Source organism: Sesamum indicum, linkage group LG6, assembly GCF_000512975.1.
Source record: "Sesamum indicum cultivar Zhongzhi No. 13 linkage group LG6, S_indicum_v1.0, whole genome shotgun sequence".
NCBI classification, from domain to species: domain Eukaryota; kingdom Viridiplantae; phylum Streptophyta; class Magnoliopsida; order Lamiales; family Pedaliaceae; genus Sesamum; species Sesamum indicum.
Window position 1 is genome coordinate 24,983,129 of NC_026150.1, and position 17,753 is coordinate 25,000,881.

General features: G+C 35.5%; 3 protein-coding genes across 4 annotated transcripts in view; 2 read left to right on the forward strand and 1 right to left on the reverse strand.

The window, feature by feature from the left end:
• Nucleotides 1,842–6,073, forward strand: LOC105165787 (PHD finger protein At1g33420). The gene is made up of 5 exons (XM_011084915.2): nucleotides 1,842–2,494; nucleotides 3,356–3,482; nucleotides 3,972–4,187; nucleotides 4,324–4,941; nucleotides 5,082–6,073. Exons 1-5 carry the CDS (start codon nucleotides 2,164–2,166, stop codon nucleotides 5,920–5,922), a joined length of 2,133 nt encoding a protein of 710 aa, XP_011083217.1. The 5' UTR covers nucleotides 1,842–2,163; the 3' UTR covers nucleotides 5,923–6,073.
• Nucleotides 12,463–13,983, forward strand: LOC105165788 (peroxidase 47). Its single transcript, XM_011084916.2, has 4 exons — nucleotides 12,463–12,757; nucleotides 12,862–13,050; nucleotides 13,139–13,301; nucleotides 13,397–13,983. The coding sequence occupies exons 1-4, from the start codon at nucleotides 12,542–12,544 to the stop codon at nucleotides 13,792–13,794; spliced, it is 966 nt and encodes a 321-aa protein (XP_011083218.1). The 5' UTR covers nucleotides 12,463–12,541; the 3' UTR covers nucleotides 13,795–13,983.
• The window catches only part of LOC105165790 (caltractin), a 4,028-nt gene continuing 371 nt past the window's right edge, over nucleotides 14,097–17,753 (reverse strand). The window contains exons 1-7 of one of the 2 annotated variants that reach the window (XM_011084917.2): nucleotides 17,456–17,608; nucleotides 16,259–16,379; nucleotides 16,135–16,171; nucleotides 16,022–16,049; nucleotides 14,842–14,994; nucleotides 14,667–14,769; nucleotides 14,097–14,392 (exon numbers count right to left, since the gene is read on the reverse strand). In XM_011084917.2, coding sequence (XP_011083219.1) covers nucleotides 14,328–14,392; nucleotides 14,667–14,769; nucleotides 14,842–14,994; nucleotides 16,022–16,049; nucleotides 16,135–16,171; nucleotides 16,259–16,379; nucleotides 17,456–17,593 — 645 coding nt within the window. In that variant the 5' untranslated portion in view covers nucleotides 17,594–17,608 and the 3' untranslated portion in view covers nucleotides 14,097–14,327. Of the gene's footprint in view, nucleotides 14,393–14,666; nucleotides 14,770–14,841; nucleotides 14,995–16,021; nucleotides 16,050–16,134; nucleotides 16,172–16,258; nucleotides 16,380–17,455; nucleotides 17,609–17,753 lie in introns of those variants that run through there. The other variant, XM_011084918.2, reaches the window with a different exon arrangement.

Here is a 17,753-nt window from a genome sequence, read left to right on the forward strand (position 1 = left end):
GGGTCGTAGTCGGGGACCGAATCGACGAGTTTCACGTTCGTGTTTCTATTCTCAAGGCCCAAACATTGAATCTGGTGAGGATACGTGGCCGAGTACGATCAACAATCGCGGTTGCTTATTTCGAGCTCGATCAACATTATTTAACATCATCTACTCTTTCTACATTCTGTAATTTCTCTCTTTTTCTTTACAAATTCTGGTGTTGCAGCACTTTGCAATGATATTAATGTAACACAGTATTTATCTTAATTAGAAATTCATTTTATTTATGAAAATAATGTAATTAAATGGTGTTATGTATATGCATGATGATATATACAACTCACTATTTCTTTTTTTTTTTCTTGATGACATCTTTTTTTTATACATGGTATTGTGATTTTTTAAACTTTTATGTGTCTTTCTATGCAATTAAGACTATGTTAGGTGATCCAATGACATTCTATGAAAAACTAATATAAGAAATTATTCTTTTTCCAATTTTACCCTTTTTAATGAAATACTTGTTTTATTATAATTTAAAATCTTTTAGGAACTTTAATGAAATATATTTAAAAAATGAGCGATAATTACAGTGCATTTGAAAGATGAGGTACTAAAATGGGATAATATAAAAAGAGACGAGGGACTAAAATGAGATAATCAAAAGAGATGAGGGACTAATAGAGAGGTTTGGCCTTAAATTTCATAATTAATTTTAAAAAAAATGAACTAGGAGGGCGCCTGGTGGACCTTATAAGTTTTTCAAAACATTTTAATTTTATGAGATGCATAAAAGTTTATAAGTTCTATTGAGCCATTTGTGTGTGTTATATGTAGAATACACCATAAATGTATATACCTACTAATATCTGCATTTCTACTGTAAATACAGTAAAACCTTTATAAATTAATACTCTGTAAATTAATAAATTCTATAAAATAATAAAATCTTTCGGTCCCGACTTGGGCCTTTGTAAAAAATCATCAAATTCGATAAGACAATAAGATAATAATTTTTCAAAAAATTCCTTTATAAATATTAGGTCCCATTAAAACTCTAAATTAATAATTCAAGAATATTACAATTATAAATATTATGGTAATTTGCTAAACTATGAAGTCTGTAATGCTTTACGCTTTGATCATCCAGGGATGATTTTGCGATACCTTTTAGATGAGAAGACATAGTTGGGTGCTATGAATTATTTTATTTTCATATTGAGATTTATATAGTATATGTTTCATTCATCATGCATGAATATATTTAATTGACTATTATAATTATTTAAGTGCAACGAATTATTGTAAACATGTATATTTTAAGTAATTTCAATGAATTGAACATGCGTCTATGAACAACGAATTGATATTATACATGAATATATTTAATTAGTTACAAAGAATTAATTGATGCATGAATATAATCCATGAAATATATATAAAATCATTTATTTTCAATACATATGTACTAAATTTGCTGAATTTAAAAAGTCTCTTTTTTAATTAATAAAATATTAATTTATCAATAAATTAATATCTTTTTAAATTAATAAAATTTCATAATTCTAAAATTATTAATTTATAAAAGTTTTACTGTACTAATAAAGGTTATTATTGCTTTGACTTTGACCAAAAAATTGAAGAAGAGGAGAGGAGGACAATTCCGTCTTTGAATTACATAATATAGTAATGGGAGTTGAAGGTGGAGGAGGAGGAGGAGGAGGAGTTGTTTAGAGGAATCTAGAATTACTCATTCACCGCCTTTCCCTCTCTCTCTCCCTCGGACCGGAATAATGAAATCTTGAAAAGTACAAAAACACCCCCCAATTTCCTTCCAACCAAACCCGCTCTTCCGCTTTTCCCTCTTCTTCTCCTTCTCCATCTCTCTCTCTCTCCTGTTTCTGCGTTTCCCCTCTGCTTCTCTTTCTTTCATACTTCATTCGCCCCTCTCCCTTTCCCTCTCCCTCTCCCTCTCCCTCTCTCTCTCTCTCTCCCTCTTCTTCTTTTCTTTTTTCTTTTTCTTTTTTATTATTATTTTGTTTTTGTTTTCGCTTTTTATTATTACTACCTCTCTACCTCTTCTTGTATTATCTTTTTCGATATTGGCCGTCCGGTCTGAACTCCCATCCAGATCTGAGACGAGGATTCAAGATTACATACTCCAGATCTGACAGACCAACCATGGTGGTCAACGCCAGGCCCACCAAGAGGCTCGTCAAGAGGCGCGTCACTGCTGATCTCAGTGACTTTCTTACCTTCCCCACCGACGCCGATCTAGCCTCTCCCCTCGCCGCCAAGCCTTTCAGGACTACCGTCAGGGCCTTCCTCACCAAGCACGCCCTCCTTCCCCCCCCTTCCTCGCTTTTCCCCCACTTGCTCACCTGGCAGGTCCTTTTCCGCGTCGGCGACCTCCCTGCCGACGACGGCGGCCCAGCTGTCGTCTGTCTCGACGTCGTCGAGGACGACGTCGCCAGATCCAGATCCGTTTATTGCGACCAGTGTCGTGTCGTTGGTGAGTTCTCAACACCGACTCACCCGCCCTTTCTTCATTCTGTTCGCTTCTCATAATCCTACTATCAAAATTTTTAATCGATAAAGAATTGGGAATAGGAAAATGAAGCTCATTGGTTTAATTCTTAGCTCCGGCAACGGCAAGAATGGCGGTGGTGGTCGGAAGAATAAACCTACTAAAAATCTCCTCTATTGTTTTTTGGAGGAAAAAAAAATATTTTTACCAAAATATTTTACATTTCTAGTGGGACTCTCAGCCGTCTGATTTACGTCCTCTGACTACCTCCTGATGCACTTTAACGGTTGTGATCTGTCTACCAAAGGCGTAAATGAATTTGATTTGATTAGGTGCAAGTGGGGACTGAGGAGCTGTGTTTGTGTCTGTAAGGGGGGGGGGTTAGGTGTAACAGTAAAGCATATATCAAACCCCAAAAGAAAAAGAAAAATAAATGAAATTGGAAAAGCCGGTGGGCCCATGCTGTCTTTGTCGATGGGGTCCGCATTTTTTCTTTTTCCTATACTACCCCCGCACCTGACATTGCCACGTAACTTGACAAGCGGTCTGGGAGGGTTATAAGTGTCTTTTCAGGATGTCGTGGATATTATTAGTATGTTGCTGGATTGGGAAGGCAGACTTGTACTTTGTTTTTTCCGCTTAAGATAACATGATGACGTGGAATAATCAGTCGTGAAGCAATTGACTTTTTTGGCATGTAATTATGCGATTTATTTTCTTAAGCGCTTTCTAATTTGTCTGTCGTTTTATGGGGGGTGGAAGAAAGGTTGTTGTTAATCTTGACTTGGGATTGGGGGCACAATTACGTATATGATTGATTTGCTCCATCTCTCTGGGTTGTGTTAGGGTGGAGTAGTAATCCCGTCAGTGCAAAGCGCTACCATTTCATAATTAAGGCGGACGGCAATTCTATTGCTGGCTATAATAAAACCTGCGCTGGCTGCGGTGATGCTCTTCATATGACAGATTCCAGGTGGGGAGAGAACCACTCCGTTTGGTTCTATTTTTGGCTATTCATCATCAATCATGTGGGCTGCTTTACTTTTTTATTTTTATTTTTTTTGACATTTTCATAATTCCTTTGGAATCTCTTGTCCAGAAGCATTGGTCTTTAGGTAGTGTTTCTGCTCTGAAATCTAGATAGGGAAATCTTGTGATATTCTGAGTCAGTTTATTATGCACTACTTACAAAGGAAGTGGATATGCAGCAAATGGGTGTCATAAAAGTATGCTCCTTTTGGTTTTGACGAATTGGTCTCTTAGTTAAGTTTGTAATTTACTCACTAGAGATCTTTAAGCAAGGTAATAATTCGTGCAGGGAAGAGGGCATCTTGTGTTTAGTACAGGTTCTTAGAGTTAGTTACTGAGTTCTGTTTGCGCAGCCACTGTTTCTGGCCAACATGGCATAGATATTGAGGCGTGATACATGAGAATGACATTGTGCTATTGGATATTTTTCCAGGTGCAAGTCATGCAACCATGTGATGACTACTGAAGATGTTGAAGACTGGATGTATCAGCAATTGGAGAGTACAACACATCTGTTGCATGGCGTGGTTCATGCGAATGGATATGGCCATCTCCTTAGGGTCAATGGTAGGGAAGGTGGATCCAGGTTGCTCTCTGGACGTCACATAATGAACTTCTGGGACCGGCTTTGCAATATGCTGGGAGTCAGGTTAGAATTAATTTTTCCTCTCTGTTTGTAGTTGTATCTTTGAAAGTAGGTTCCTATCTTTGTTCGGCGTTGGTTTTTTGGTATTATGCAATGTGATAGTAACTGGTGTTGTTTCTCTACCTCTATTTGTGAACAGAAAGGTCAGTGTCATGGACGTGTCGAAGAAGAATGGATTGGATTTCCGATTGCTTCATTCTGTGGTCAAAGGTCATCCATGGTATGGAGATTGGGGCTATCGGTTTGGCGCTGGTAGTTTTTCGCTAAACTTTGATGACTATAAGATGGCTGTCGCGAACCTGTCCTCTTTGCCGTTGGCTTTATTTCAATCTCAAGGAAGGAAGCCCCGTACACGCCTGCAGGATTTGATTTCGTTTTATCAATCCATATCAGAGCGTGAGCTTGTAACTATTCGAGATCTTTTCTGTTTCTTGATGAGCTTGATTCACGATGGGCGCAATGCCCCTATTAGGGCTGATGATTCTCCTTGCAAGAAACTTAAAATTTCAGAGTCCAGGGCCTTGTGTTCGTGGACTATCGAGGATGTAAGACGTGTGGAAGATGCCATGTTCAAGGTGTTGCGTGCTGTTAGTGGATCCACCTGGGTGAGCTGGCGTGCTCTTAGAGGCGCTGTTTGCAAAGTAGGGACGCCGGAGCTTTTAGATTACTGCCTTAAAGAACTTAAAGGGAAACAGGCAGCCCCCGGCATGGTTGTCGCTGCCCGCTGTGTTTCCGACTCTGGTGCCATGGAGTACAGGTTAGCAGTTCTCAGCTTCAGTGTTTTTTCTTCTCTTGTATGTGGTTATGCAGTGTGTACTGTAGTCTGCATGTGCGTCGTGTTTCACTGGTGGTGGCCCAGACCAGATTATGATAGTTTATCTTTACCATTTGCTTCAGACTCGAGCCAGGAAGTGCATCCGTACAGGCTAACACATCTATGAACGGATTTCCCATGGCAAGCTATCCATCAGAAGAACGCCTTCTGCGGGATCTTAAATATTTCTACGAGTGCATGCTTCATCCTGAGACAATGGTGTTTCATGTGCCTCCAGCTAAAAGGAATCTTGCAGTTAGCTCGGCTACAAAAATTCTTGATTGCAAGCAGTTTGTGAAAGATTACCAGCCAGAGCGTCTCCTATCCACTTCCAAAGAAAATGCAGTACAGCTTCTCTGTGAGGTCGATCTCATGGAACAACCTGAAGAATGTTGCCACAATCCACCACCTGAGTTACTTGTTCTTTCGCCCGATGCCACAATTGCTGATCTGAAGCTCGAAGCAATGAGGGCTTTCCAAGATGTCTATTTGATGTTCAGAAGGTTCCAAGCTGATGAGTTGGTTGGTTATGGTGGTGTTGATGAATCCACCCAAATTAAGCTCTTGCTAGGATCGACGGAATTTGTACGAGTCCGGGGACGGTTTCTAGGAAAGAATGGTTTGGGTAGGTTTAGAATGGAAAGGGGAATTGAGAGATGGATTGTGGATTGCCTTTGTGGTGCGAAAGATGACGATGGGGAGAGAATGCTGGCATGCGATGTTTGCAGCATATGGCAACACACTAGATGTTCTGGGATTCCAGACTCTGAGGGTGTTCCTGCGAAGTTTTTTTGCCACAGGTGCAGACGTGTGGCTCAAACGGGCAAGTCGAATGGCCAATGCATGGAAGACAGTGCGAATAATGTCGCTGCTGAGACCTCAAGCAGCTCGGTCTCGAGCTTAACGAACACTGGAGTCTTGTAACTTGTAAATGTGTTTTTTTAAGTGTTTTTTCTTTTTAAGGTCTGGTTAGATGTGTATATACAAACAGGGCCTTAAAATGATCTCCAGTGGTTGATGGCGTTTTGCAGTGGCATTCCTCGCTTCGTACATAGAATTTGTGTGTATTTTTTTTTCATCTTTGATTGGGGAAGGGCAGATAAAAAGATATGACGTCATGCAAGAGGAAGAATATTAAAACTAATAATACTAAAGTTTATTATCAAAGTATTAATAGACCCAAATGGGCAAGTTAAAGCACATTTTTGATCATGGGTTTGAAGGAGTATGCTGTAGAGACTTAGACTAAAAACATGAAAGAACAAGACTGATATGTAAATTTTCAGCTTATATGTCATCAACTTACATCTTGTCATAGAGTATAACCATAGCAGTGTTGCCAAAATGAAATTTTATAAAAATTTTAGAGGTAAATTATACCGATTTAAAAATTCAGGGACTAAATTGTAAATTTAATTAAAATTTGAGAAAAACAAAAAAAAAAAAAAAAAGAATAGGATAAGAATTTGACAAACCATTGAGGGCTGCAATTTAACTTACATTTCATCCATTTGCTCCCTCTGCCCAAGCATCGCAACAGGTAAGAAATTTATTATTTTAAATTATTGATTAATTGAATATTAATATTATTTAATTTTTATCTTTACTGAATATAATTTATATTGTCCGATGTAGTGTTTAATCAAAAAAACTTTATGAGTTTGGCTAATTAAATTAGTATCTAATTAAATATTACATTTCACGTAAAAATATTATAGTTGGTTAATTAAATTACTAGATTTATTAAATTTAATTATTACTATAATTAATTTACTCAATTTCATCTAGCTTATGGACCAAATGCTTAATTGTACGTATTTATGTTTAATTAAATTTTATAACAGCGAAAAATTGATAGAAAATTTATAAAAATATTCAAAAATTATATTAAAGAAGTATTAGAAAATATTATTTTGAAAATTTTGTATTTATTAAAAGAAAATATGAGATTCTCTCAATAATTTAATTTTGGGATATTATTAAGAATGAAAGTTATATAGATATAAGGGGTTTGATTAAATGAATTCTTATGAATTGTTCATAAATTAAATATATACCTGGAAAGTTTAGAAAGTTTAGTTAGTTAGAAAATAAAGGAGCGAAGATTTCTATTTCACTAGAAATGAAATATCAAAATATTATTGAAAATTATACGAATAATATTTAATAATTTATTTAGAAATTATGATATTTTCGATATATCAATTATATGCATTAAACCTCATTATAGAATTCGGGGATAAGTAGGGGACTCAACAATTGTCTATTTGCTAATTAATCCGTTGTAAAATCGAGGTAAGTAAATAATTAGTACTATTTATATATGTTCCCTTTCTTTGTGGTTTTCTTCTATATATATATGTGACTCGTGTTGAGACTGATTTATATGTATGGTGGTGATGATTTAATTTGAATGACTATATTGTGAAAGTGAAGTGAGAAAATACATTGAAGTTACATTTGTTGAATGATGTATTGTTGGTGTTGGTAAATGAAAATGCGTCAATATATGGTTTTACGTCACTAGCTGCTTACAAGAATAGTGATACGTGGAAGTGGTAGAAATTGAATATAATTGTGATGTGAATACTGCTTGATGTGTCGAATAGCCTATGTGGCAAAATAAAAAAAAAAAAAGCTATGATGCGATGTGAAAGGAGTTATGATGCAAAATGAGATTGATGAACCTTCGTGGTGTATCAAAGGGATTAACTTAAATATTATATAATAAATGATGAGATTGAGTTGGTGGAGAAGAACACTATATCACCTTCTGGTAAGCAGACTAGAAAAAGATGAGTTTAAGTGATTGCATTGTTATGAGTTGGCTATGTTATGTAATAAAATTAGTTATGTTGGAGTTAAATTAATTGTATTCTATATATGTTGCTCAATTTGTCTTGTCTAGACTACATTTAATGTACATATGTAGATAGTACCGGTTATTTGCTTACTTAGTTGCAGACTCACTCATCTGCTAATATTTTTCAGGTATAAATCTCTACCCACCGAGAGCTAGGTCTACCAAACTTTGTATTTTAATCAAGTCGGGCCAGTATGCAATTTTTTCCTCACCCATCAATAAAAAATAGAAATGACCTTTTGGGGTTGTGTATATATAAACTCATATTTCGGGGATTGGATTATGTGTTTATTTGCATGTTCAAATAGAATTTACTTTAAGTTTGATATATTAGAAAAGATATAAATATAGTACCGTTAGAGGGTGCTACAGACGTGTGACACATGCACTCAATAGAAGGTATATCATACACTTAATTTTCCAACTTGAAGCAACATTTCTATGGGATACAATTAGAAATACTTTTGATAGACAAACAGATCTTACAATGCACCAAGCTGAAAAAAGAAAAATTGAAAAAATGGAAGCATGGACATATGAGCAGTTGATAAAGATATTTGGCAGACATGCATTCCAAGTTGACTTGAAGAATGAGCATGTCACAAACAATATTGTTGGGTCATTCAATGTCTTGTGATTGCCGGAGATAGAATGTTTTTGATATCCCATGTAGGCATGCATGTTAAGCAGTTACACACAAGAGGGACAATATTGGGAGGTATAAACATGTATTTTTTTTTTGTCTATAGAGAGATACATAAGGACATACACTCATGTCATTTCACCCTATCCACAGTCACAGTGTTGGAGAGGATGAAGGAAAGAAACATAATGTCATGTACTTCTATCATCTTTTTCAGATCTCAACTTTCTACGTCCCTCTTTGGGATCTCAATCTCTAAATTCTTGGCCTTTTTCACTAGATCCAACTTCTGAAAGTTCTCTGTTGACCTTTTCAGGCACTTCCTTGCTTGTTTACCTCTTTTAGGTCCCTCTCGACCTCTTTTCCTTTGAACAACTGTCCCTTTCCAGAGTCCTTTGGTATTGGTGTAGTTATTCTCCTTTCATATTCCACTAATGCATTTCTACTTGCATCCTTAATTAGTCGTTGCAACTCATCTCTCGATAGTTGAACTATCTGGTCACCTTGTCTTTGGGGGTTCTCTTCTCCACTTCCCAACATATGATCTCTCCTCAATGTACCTTCTATCTCAAAACGTAAGTGCCCTTCTCAGATTCCCACAGATGGAGTCAGATGATTCAGTTCGAATACTCAAGCTCCTTAGAGGTCAAGCTCCACGATCCTATTGGATAATCCTAGAAGTGTGGTGGTCCCTGAAAAGAGAAAAACACGTTAAGCTAGTCGGGATGGTCCATGGAAAAGACCCTCTAATGCTTTAGATCAGTTCAAATTCGAGATGGTAAATGACAATCTCAAGTAGAAAATGAGGTATCGTGCAATAAACATGTCTTACCATAAATGCTATGGAATGAGGTTATTTATAAGGCTAAATGTGCCCACCTGCTAGTCCATGTGGCGTTATCACAAATCATGAGTTGTCAGAATATCTATGGTCTAGATCTCGGGTCATCAAAGTTCAACTTGACCCAAGATAAAAAGATGCGGATTCTGGTGCTCCAGTGGTATTTTATTGTTGCGAGAGGGTTGTTTATGTCTTTTTCTAGGTGGGTATGATATACGCCTATCATAGGCCCCCCACTTCTTTAAGTGTATTTGTAGATCACTTGGAAAAGTAGAAAAACACTTGAAGTAGAATGTGACTCTGGATCTCTTGGGTGTTTAGGACCTAACCTCTTGGGGTCTTAAAAATCTTTAAAATTTACATTAAGAACCTTAACCTCTTGGAGCAAGATACCTGGACAATCTTTTTCAGATTAAGGTTATCTTTTTTCAAATTTAAGGTGGTATATTTCATATTTTAAGGCGATTTGCATAATTTCACTATAGGTGAGTGGGTATTTGGGTAGAACGCACGTCAGAAATATATATTGAGATGTGAATATATCATTTATTAGTTACAAAAAAAAATATTAAGTTCATAATATTATTTATATTTCTATCATTGAAATACTAAAATATACAATTATCTTTTCAAATAATTGATAATAATTATTTTAAAATCATTTATTCTATTATTTGTAGCTCACTTCTAAATTAATTTACTTGATGCTATTAAATAATAAAAGATTCATTGAATAATTAAATTTCAATATGCAATTTCAATTTAATCGAAAAATAGTGCTTTTATTTGTTGATAACTACTTATATACTTTTGTTAACCTTAAGTTATATTTTTATAAATTTCTTCTCAATAGAAATATGTCTCTTTCATTAGTATACAAATTAAACTTTAGTCTACGACTAATATGTTAGTATATTATTATTTCTAAAATCTTACTCTCAATTTTTTATAGCTTTATCTATTTACTAATATTATATTAATTATAAATGTTATATTTTTTTAATATTCTTTTATTGAAATATTTTTATTTCTAAATATTTTGATATTCTGACTTCTCTAAGTAAGTAAAATTTATAAATTAAATTAATACACTTCAAGTTTTAAAAAAAAAATAATTAATTTATCTAAATTATATTATAATTGTCACCTTATAGAACTAATCAATAACCTGAGTCTTCTTCCCGTTTATTATCACTTTGTTTTATAACTTTTCAAATGAAAATTTATAATATTAAATTTTATAAGTAAATATTAAATTAATGCTTTAGTAAAATTATTTGAATATATATATATATTTATAAGAAATGTTCTATTTGGCCAACTCTCAACTATAAAATATTGTGAACTAATGGGTATTAATTTTTTTTTTTAATTTAAAATAGCTACGAAGCTTTGTAAGTGAATATTATCGATGACTTTAGAATTGTTATAAATATTATATTAATCTTTTAGTAAAAATTTGTAAATTATTTTTTTATAGAATTTATTCTTTTATAATTAATTTTAATTTATTATTAAAAGAATTATTTAAGTAAGGATATGAATGTCTTTTCACAATGGAAAATAAACACTCAAGAGATTCGCCCTTTTATATATAGTATAGATATGATCAAAATTTGAAGATGGTTCATTCCCCCCTCAAGGCGATCCCCTTGCTCTAGCATCGTTGATCATTGTATACGTACTTTTCAATTCAATGCAATCTGGTTTTCTAAATTCGCATGTGCAATTTACGGTTTTGTAATTTGTTCCTCCCCACTCTGATATATTTCGGCGCGCTACTAACCACACGGTGCGCTGTGTGATAGGCGCCTCGTGAGAGGTGGTATATCTCACATTTTAGATTTTAGAAATTTCATTTTTAAAATATTTAGTAACTAGTTTTATGGGATCTTTAAGATGATGGAATTTGAGGAATTCATCCAAATATATATATATAGAGTGTTCTAAGTAGCATGCACGTGGAACTAATCTAATTAATTTTAGCTAAGTCAACCATGCATACATATATAATATATAAATAAAATAAAAGAAGGCGGTAATTTAATTTGTGCCACTTTGATCCATCCCCAACAGGTAGTGGAGATAGAGATGCTGCAATTGCATGGGGTCATGCACAAAAGTCATCCCTGTATTTTCCAATCATACAACAAGTACAATATATTTATTGTGTAATTTAAAGAAAGTGATTAATAACAGAGTAAGTATGATATATTTGTTGGGAAAAAGTATTATCTTAGTCCGCTAAGTATGTCTCATTTTAATTTTAGTCCGATAACTATGTTCATTTTTATTTAGTTCCAATAACTTACGAAATTGCTTACTTTTAGTCCTCTGGCAGATTTTTGGATGATTTTACCCCTATGCAACTTTTGAAAGGCAGTTTTAGTCCATATGCACTCATAAGGGTAAAATTGTTCGAAAATCGGCTAGAGGACTAAAAGTAAGCAATTTTATAAGTTACTGGATCTAAACAAAAATGGACATAATTATCGGACTAAAATTAAAATTAGACATACTTAACGAACTAAAATAATATTTTTTTCTATTTTTTATGTAATTAATTTGATTCGATGGAATTTGATCCGAATAAGAATTTTCGCCAATCAATCATGATAGTGCATGTGTAGTTATGGATGGAAGTAGAAAAACGTGTTTTCCCCACTAACGCAATATGTATGGGAACCAGCTCTGCATGTGGTTTTCTTATCATATTTTCCACTAACGTTTTTGACTTGTCCACAAACTTCCAAACCTCACTCACCACCTTATATGAATTAATTAGTGTTGGAGTGGTGCAGCCCCAATAAGCTTATATTATATATGTGATGATGAGGTTAGAGGTCAGAGGTGCTGCGCTGCATTTGCATCTGCATCTGCATGCACCCATCATCATTTTCATTTAATTACATAATGAATTGCGCAGTCCATCCACTCATGCATGCACGAAACGACACAAATTAGTGCCCAACATCACGAGATGACCAACTTTTTAATTAAAGATGTTGAGACAGATCACATTAATCCTTAATTTCCGAATAGATAATATGACCACCACCACCTTCTCCAATAACTAAATCTTTCTATGAAGCTACTATATATATATATATATGTGCATACACACACATATCTCCTCATCATCCAAGCTCCACCTTATATGTCCTGGAAAACATTGATCTTCTGAGAATTAATATAAATGGCTGCCCTCATTATTCAGAATGTGTTTGCAGTGATGTGGGTGATAAATATGATGATGTATGGAGTGGCAAATGGTCTGAGCATGAACTACTACATGATGACATGTCCATTTGCTGAGTTCATTGTTAAGAATACTGTCAATAGGGCTTTGCAGTCTGATCCCACTCTTGCTGCTGCTCTTGTCAGGATGCATTTCCATGACTGCTTTGTTCAGGTCATTTCAATCCCATGCCATGGATATTCTGCTCTTTTTCTTTTATATATATATATTAGATATTCTTCTACCCTTGTAATGTTCAATGATCCACATGCATGCAGGGATGTGATGGATCCATACTGATCGACTCTACTAAAGACAACACGGCAGAGAAAGACTCTCCCGCGAATTTGAGCCTGAGGGGATATGAAATAATTGATGCTGCCAAGGATGCATTGGAGAAACAGTGTCCTGGAGTTGTTTCTTGTTCTGATATTCTGGCCATGGCTGCAAGAGATGCTGTTTTCTTTGTATGGACAGTTTTTAAGTATATAATGGCTACATATGATGATCTATGGTCATGTATGTGGAGAAATGATGATGTTGTATGTGGTGCAGGCTGGTGGTCCTGTTTATGACATACCTAAAGGAAGAAAAGATGGAAGAAGATCAAAGATAGAAGACACAATCAATCTGCCTCCACCCACCTTGAACAGTTCGGAGCTAATCAGGATGTTTGGCCAGCGTGGCTTCACTCCTCAAGAAATGGTTGCTTTGTCTGGTATGTGTATATATCTATATATACACATCATCTCATGCATGGATGATCACAACCTTTGACATCTAGTTATATGATGTGTTTCGTTTTATTTGTAGGAGCACACACACTGGGAACAGCGAGATGCTCATCATTCAAGAACCGATTGACCAATTTCGACTCGACTCATGACATGGATCCAAGTATGGACACACAGTTTGCAAAAACACTCTCAAAAACATGCATTGCAGGTGACAGCGCAGAGCAGCCGTTTGACACCACCAGAAACACTTTCGACAACGACTACTTCAATGCTCTGCAGAGGAAGGCGGGAGTTCTATTCTCGGACCAGACGCTGTTTGCCAGTGTCCAAACCAGAGGAATAGTGAACGCATATGCAATGAACCAGGCCATGTTCTTCTTCAATTTCCAGCAGGCCATGGTGAAAATGGGAGCCATGGATGTCAAAGAAGGTTCAAATGGAGAAGTCAGAAATACCTGTCGGGTCATCAACTGATTATTAGCACTATGTATGTTTAGCTTGCATGCATATAGAAGTTGTTCCTCTTCATTTCTGAACTTTCTTGCTTGTATAATTAAATTATATTTAGGTGTCACACAAATGCTTTTCTTAATATCTGTCACATGTAGTAGTAATGTATGATGGCTGGTCGGGGTGGAATAGTTCATGTTCATCTGATGTTTACTCGACATCTGAGATGCTTTTTTTCTTAACAACGAACCAAATGGGAAAACAAGCATCAGTATGGACAAAGATGCATCAAGTAAAACAGCATGACGATAAATCTTTCAAAGATATTAAAGGTAGCTCAGACTGAAAAACATTTTTAACCAGCAAGTTCCCAAGATGGATAATTTACAAGCAGCCAATCAACTATGGGGTTGTTTATTGTCACTGAACTTCGGAACTCAAATCACCTCACCATCTTGATTAAGATTCATAAACATATTTTACAATAAAATGGAACACCAACAACCTAATCTGCAGAGGAGAGGCGTTCAGCACTTGTGAACAATTTTACTGTCGCTCTAGCATCCGTATGCGGTTCTCCTCATCATCCTCTTGAATTCATCAGCATTTACTTCACCATCGCCTGTGCATTTGACAGGAAATAAATACATTAAGTTAATCAGCATCCGGGCAACAGGAAATAATGTCTTTAACATCAGTTGCAAGTTTCGCAGATTCATTTTCTTAAGGGACAAACTCTTAGCTTCGAGACAGCATAGACCCAGAGACCAAATTTTTTTGACCTTAAGAAATGTCCTACAAGAGCAGAGACTTGTTTCATGCAGAGAGAATTCCCTCGTGTCTCACTATCGTGCACATGCGTGCATGCAAGTACCAGTAAAATAGAGAAAACTTACGGTCTCGATCTGCTTCGTCGATCATATCCTGTATCTCTTTCTCAGTGAAGTTTTCACCCAACTCTCTTGCTATGCGCTGGATATCTGCAGCAGAAATCTTCCCCTGCATTCAGGTAATGAAGTACCAGTTATTAACATGAAGAGGAAACATAGAAAAATCACACCAGAAACTCACATTTTTATCTTGGTCAATAATGTTAAAAGCCTTCATTAGCTCCTCCTCTGTGTCCCTTTCTCCAAATTTGGCTGTCATCATGTGACAAAATTCATCAAAGTCAATTGCCCCACTGCCATCTTTGTCTACTTCAGCTATCATTCGAGTAATTTCCTGTGGCGAAAGATTCAAAATGTTTAGATAGGATAAGTATTATTACAAGATAGATTAATTACATGATAAATATTAGAATAACAGTCTTTGCTGGAAAGATCATCAATGATTAAGCCGGAAGAAACTTGTCGACATTAAAGAAGAAAACACCCATCTGTTGGGGAAAGAAATAACCAACTATCGGTGATTAACATCATTAAATACAGCTTAATCGTACTGCAGAAATGAAACATCAAAAGGAGAATGTCTGGTGTGTTCAACTGCCGGTAGCATATACTCACCTTTCTAGTTACTTAAACCAAACGACATTGCTAATGATTGGTCTGTTGACACTTGACACTTGAGACTTGCCAGAGCATTTACTAAAACATTTTGCTCAGATCAACTGAAACCTCACAACATCTAAGTGAAAATAAGACCTTATTGTGCTTCTGACTGATGTGAATCCTGAAGCAAAAAACAGTCTTAGCAAACACCCTTTCAAATCTATGTTTTGCACCTATCTGTCTGATACGTTAATTATTTACCTAAATTTACACAAGAAATCCACCTCTGGCACAAGGGTTCAACGAGAAAGGACAGGCAAATTTCAGACTTGAGATGCACATCACTGCATGACATATGAACCACGGTGCGCTTATAAACATTGTTTGTCATCCAACTGTGAACTAAAAATAGAGAACTCCACGAGTACCTCAGTAGTAGCTAGGATAATTGATATAGGGACATAAGAAGCAAGGGCTAAACATTGTAGAGAATCACTGATTTCACCTGACTTCATGACCACTCACACATCTCATAAAAAGCTTTTATAAGCCTAAGTCTTTGAAGTTAGATTATACAAGAATTACAGGAAATTGGGGGGATCCTGCATTCTGGATGAAGGAGATCCATAGGCGTACATCACCATTGTGGAAAACAAAATGTGAGTAAACTATTGGATATGCTACACTCCCACAATATAAGGACAAAACAAAAATGCATTTCAGAAAACTTATCAGCAGAGGATTTTCATAATAGTCATTACCTCCTCCGACATTTCAAAACCAAGAGCCCTGTAAAGGAACCGTGTCAGTTTAAGTATTAACTCATAACCGTAGGCATTCGAAGTACTTCTTTACCGCCAAAAAATAATCATACCTCATTGCAACATTCAACTCTTTGGCATCAATAGTTCCTGCATGTGGTTAATTGAAGAAAACCTCATTAAGAAAAAAGAATGAGATAGATATCAAATTCATTTACACTAGAACTATTTCAATACCAGATCCATCAGTATCAAACAGTTCGAAAGCTTCCTTTATCTCCTGCCTTTTCTGTTGAGTCAACCCGTGATGGCGTCCTCTAGGTTTATCTGGCCTGGTCATGCCTCTGTAAAGGGTTGACTGCAAAAAGGGTATAAAAAATTAATTACATAAAGTTGTGCAGAAGGATAAGGCCAGAGAGAGAGAGAGAGCGAAGCTGGAGAGCAGAGAGTGATGAGTACAGGTCAATAGAACATGAAAGTTACAATGTACAAGTAATAAAGCCACACCACAAGGGAAATATTACTGTTAAATTGCAATTTCTACATAAGAATAACAAAAGTTCTGGATACTTAATAGCACCCAAACTCCCTTTAAGCCTCTTACTTTATCCTGTCTCCTCACCAAATGACGGAAAGATCTCACACGAATGTGTTAAAAAATCATGAACATAACAAGATATTTTTTTCTTTCTGGAGAGTCAGTATACTTTTTCTTTTTGACAGAGATATAAAGCAGCTATAACAAAGCCCAAAATAAAATACACTATTTTTGATAAGCTAGATTACTTAAATTGCTTTCCTTAGTAGTTGTGGCTTGAATTTAGCCATTTTGCTTCTAATTGAGTAGCTTACCTCACACAACTGCAATAGGCAATAGCTACAAAGTATGTTGGTTATATAAAAGTACCTAACCACTGCCTACAGGCTACAAGGAACAATTAGAAAGGGGCAAAGTTTTAGAAAATAATAATCGACGACATATCATCATACGCATCTTACGAATTTGGAAGAAGAGCAAAACTGGCGCGAGCCATAGGAGATTAGAATAGAAAAAATATATATAAGAAATTACCCACTTGATTGAGTCAAACAAAACATTTTGGACAGACAACCAAAAACTATTTAAAAGTTAAACAAAACTTTACAAAGGATGAAATTGTGAAGATACAGAAAAGTATGGTGATCCCCGCAATGAGTTCGAAAAAGAATCCTTGTATTCAGGAATGATAGTAAAATTGTTAAAGACCAATTCAGTGTCAACAAAACATATTTTGGAGATTAAAACAGAAAGAAATACAATTTTCATATATGAGCATCAAATTCAGTCCAATGGAAAAGATTCCAACTCCCAACCCGTTTTCATGTGGTCACATATATACATTGACGAGCAAAAACCCACGAAAGTAAGCTATTTCAACAAAGCAGAAACATTACCAAAAAAAACAACCTCCAATCATCAAAAACCTTGGGTTGCAATGCAATCCCGAAAGCAAAGTGAAAAATGTTAGGCTCCTGTATGTTGACTTGGTCGACGTGATTAAGATTTCCATACCCATCTTGTGAAGAACCCATAAAGCCGCGAACTTTGTCATATTTATTACTTTTTTTCTTGGTTATACTGAAAAGAAATATAGAACTCGATCTTATCCCTTGGAGTAAATCTGATTTTTTCAGAATTTATTAAAAAAAAAGGGGGGGGGGGGGAAAAAAAAAAGGAAAAAAAAAAAAATTT

Bases quoted from the DNA above. Each gene is read 5' to 3' on its own strand.
- LOC105165787 (XM_011084915.2), top strand. From the start codon at position 2,164: ATGGTGGTCAACGCCAGGCCCACCAAGAGGCTCGTCAAGAGGCGCGTC. The intron at 2,495-3,355 runs GTGAGTTCTCAA...GGGTTGTGTTAG, and splicing joins CGACCAGTGTCGTGTCGTTG to GGTGGAGTAGTAATCCCGTC. The intron at 4,188-4,323 runs GTTAGAATTAAT...ATTTGTGAACAG, and splicing joins TGCAATATGCTGGGAGTCAG to AAAGGTCAGTGTCATGGACG.
- LOC105165788 (XM_011084916.2), top strand. From the start codon at position 12,542: ATGGCTGCCCTCATTATTCAGAATGTGTTTGCAGTGATGTGGGTGATA. The intron at 12,758-12,861 runs GTCATTTCAATC...ACATGCATGCAG, and splicing joins TCCATGACTGCTTTGTTCAG to GGATGTGATGGATCCATACT. The intron at 13,302-13,396 runs GTATGTGTATAT...TTTTATTTGTAG, and splicing joins AGAAATGGTTGCTTTGTCTG to GAGCACACACACTGGGAACA.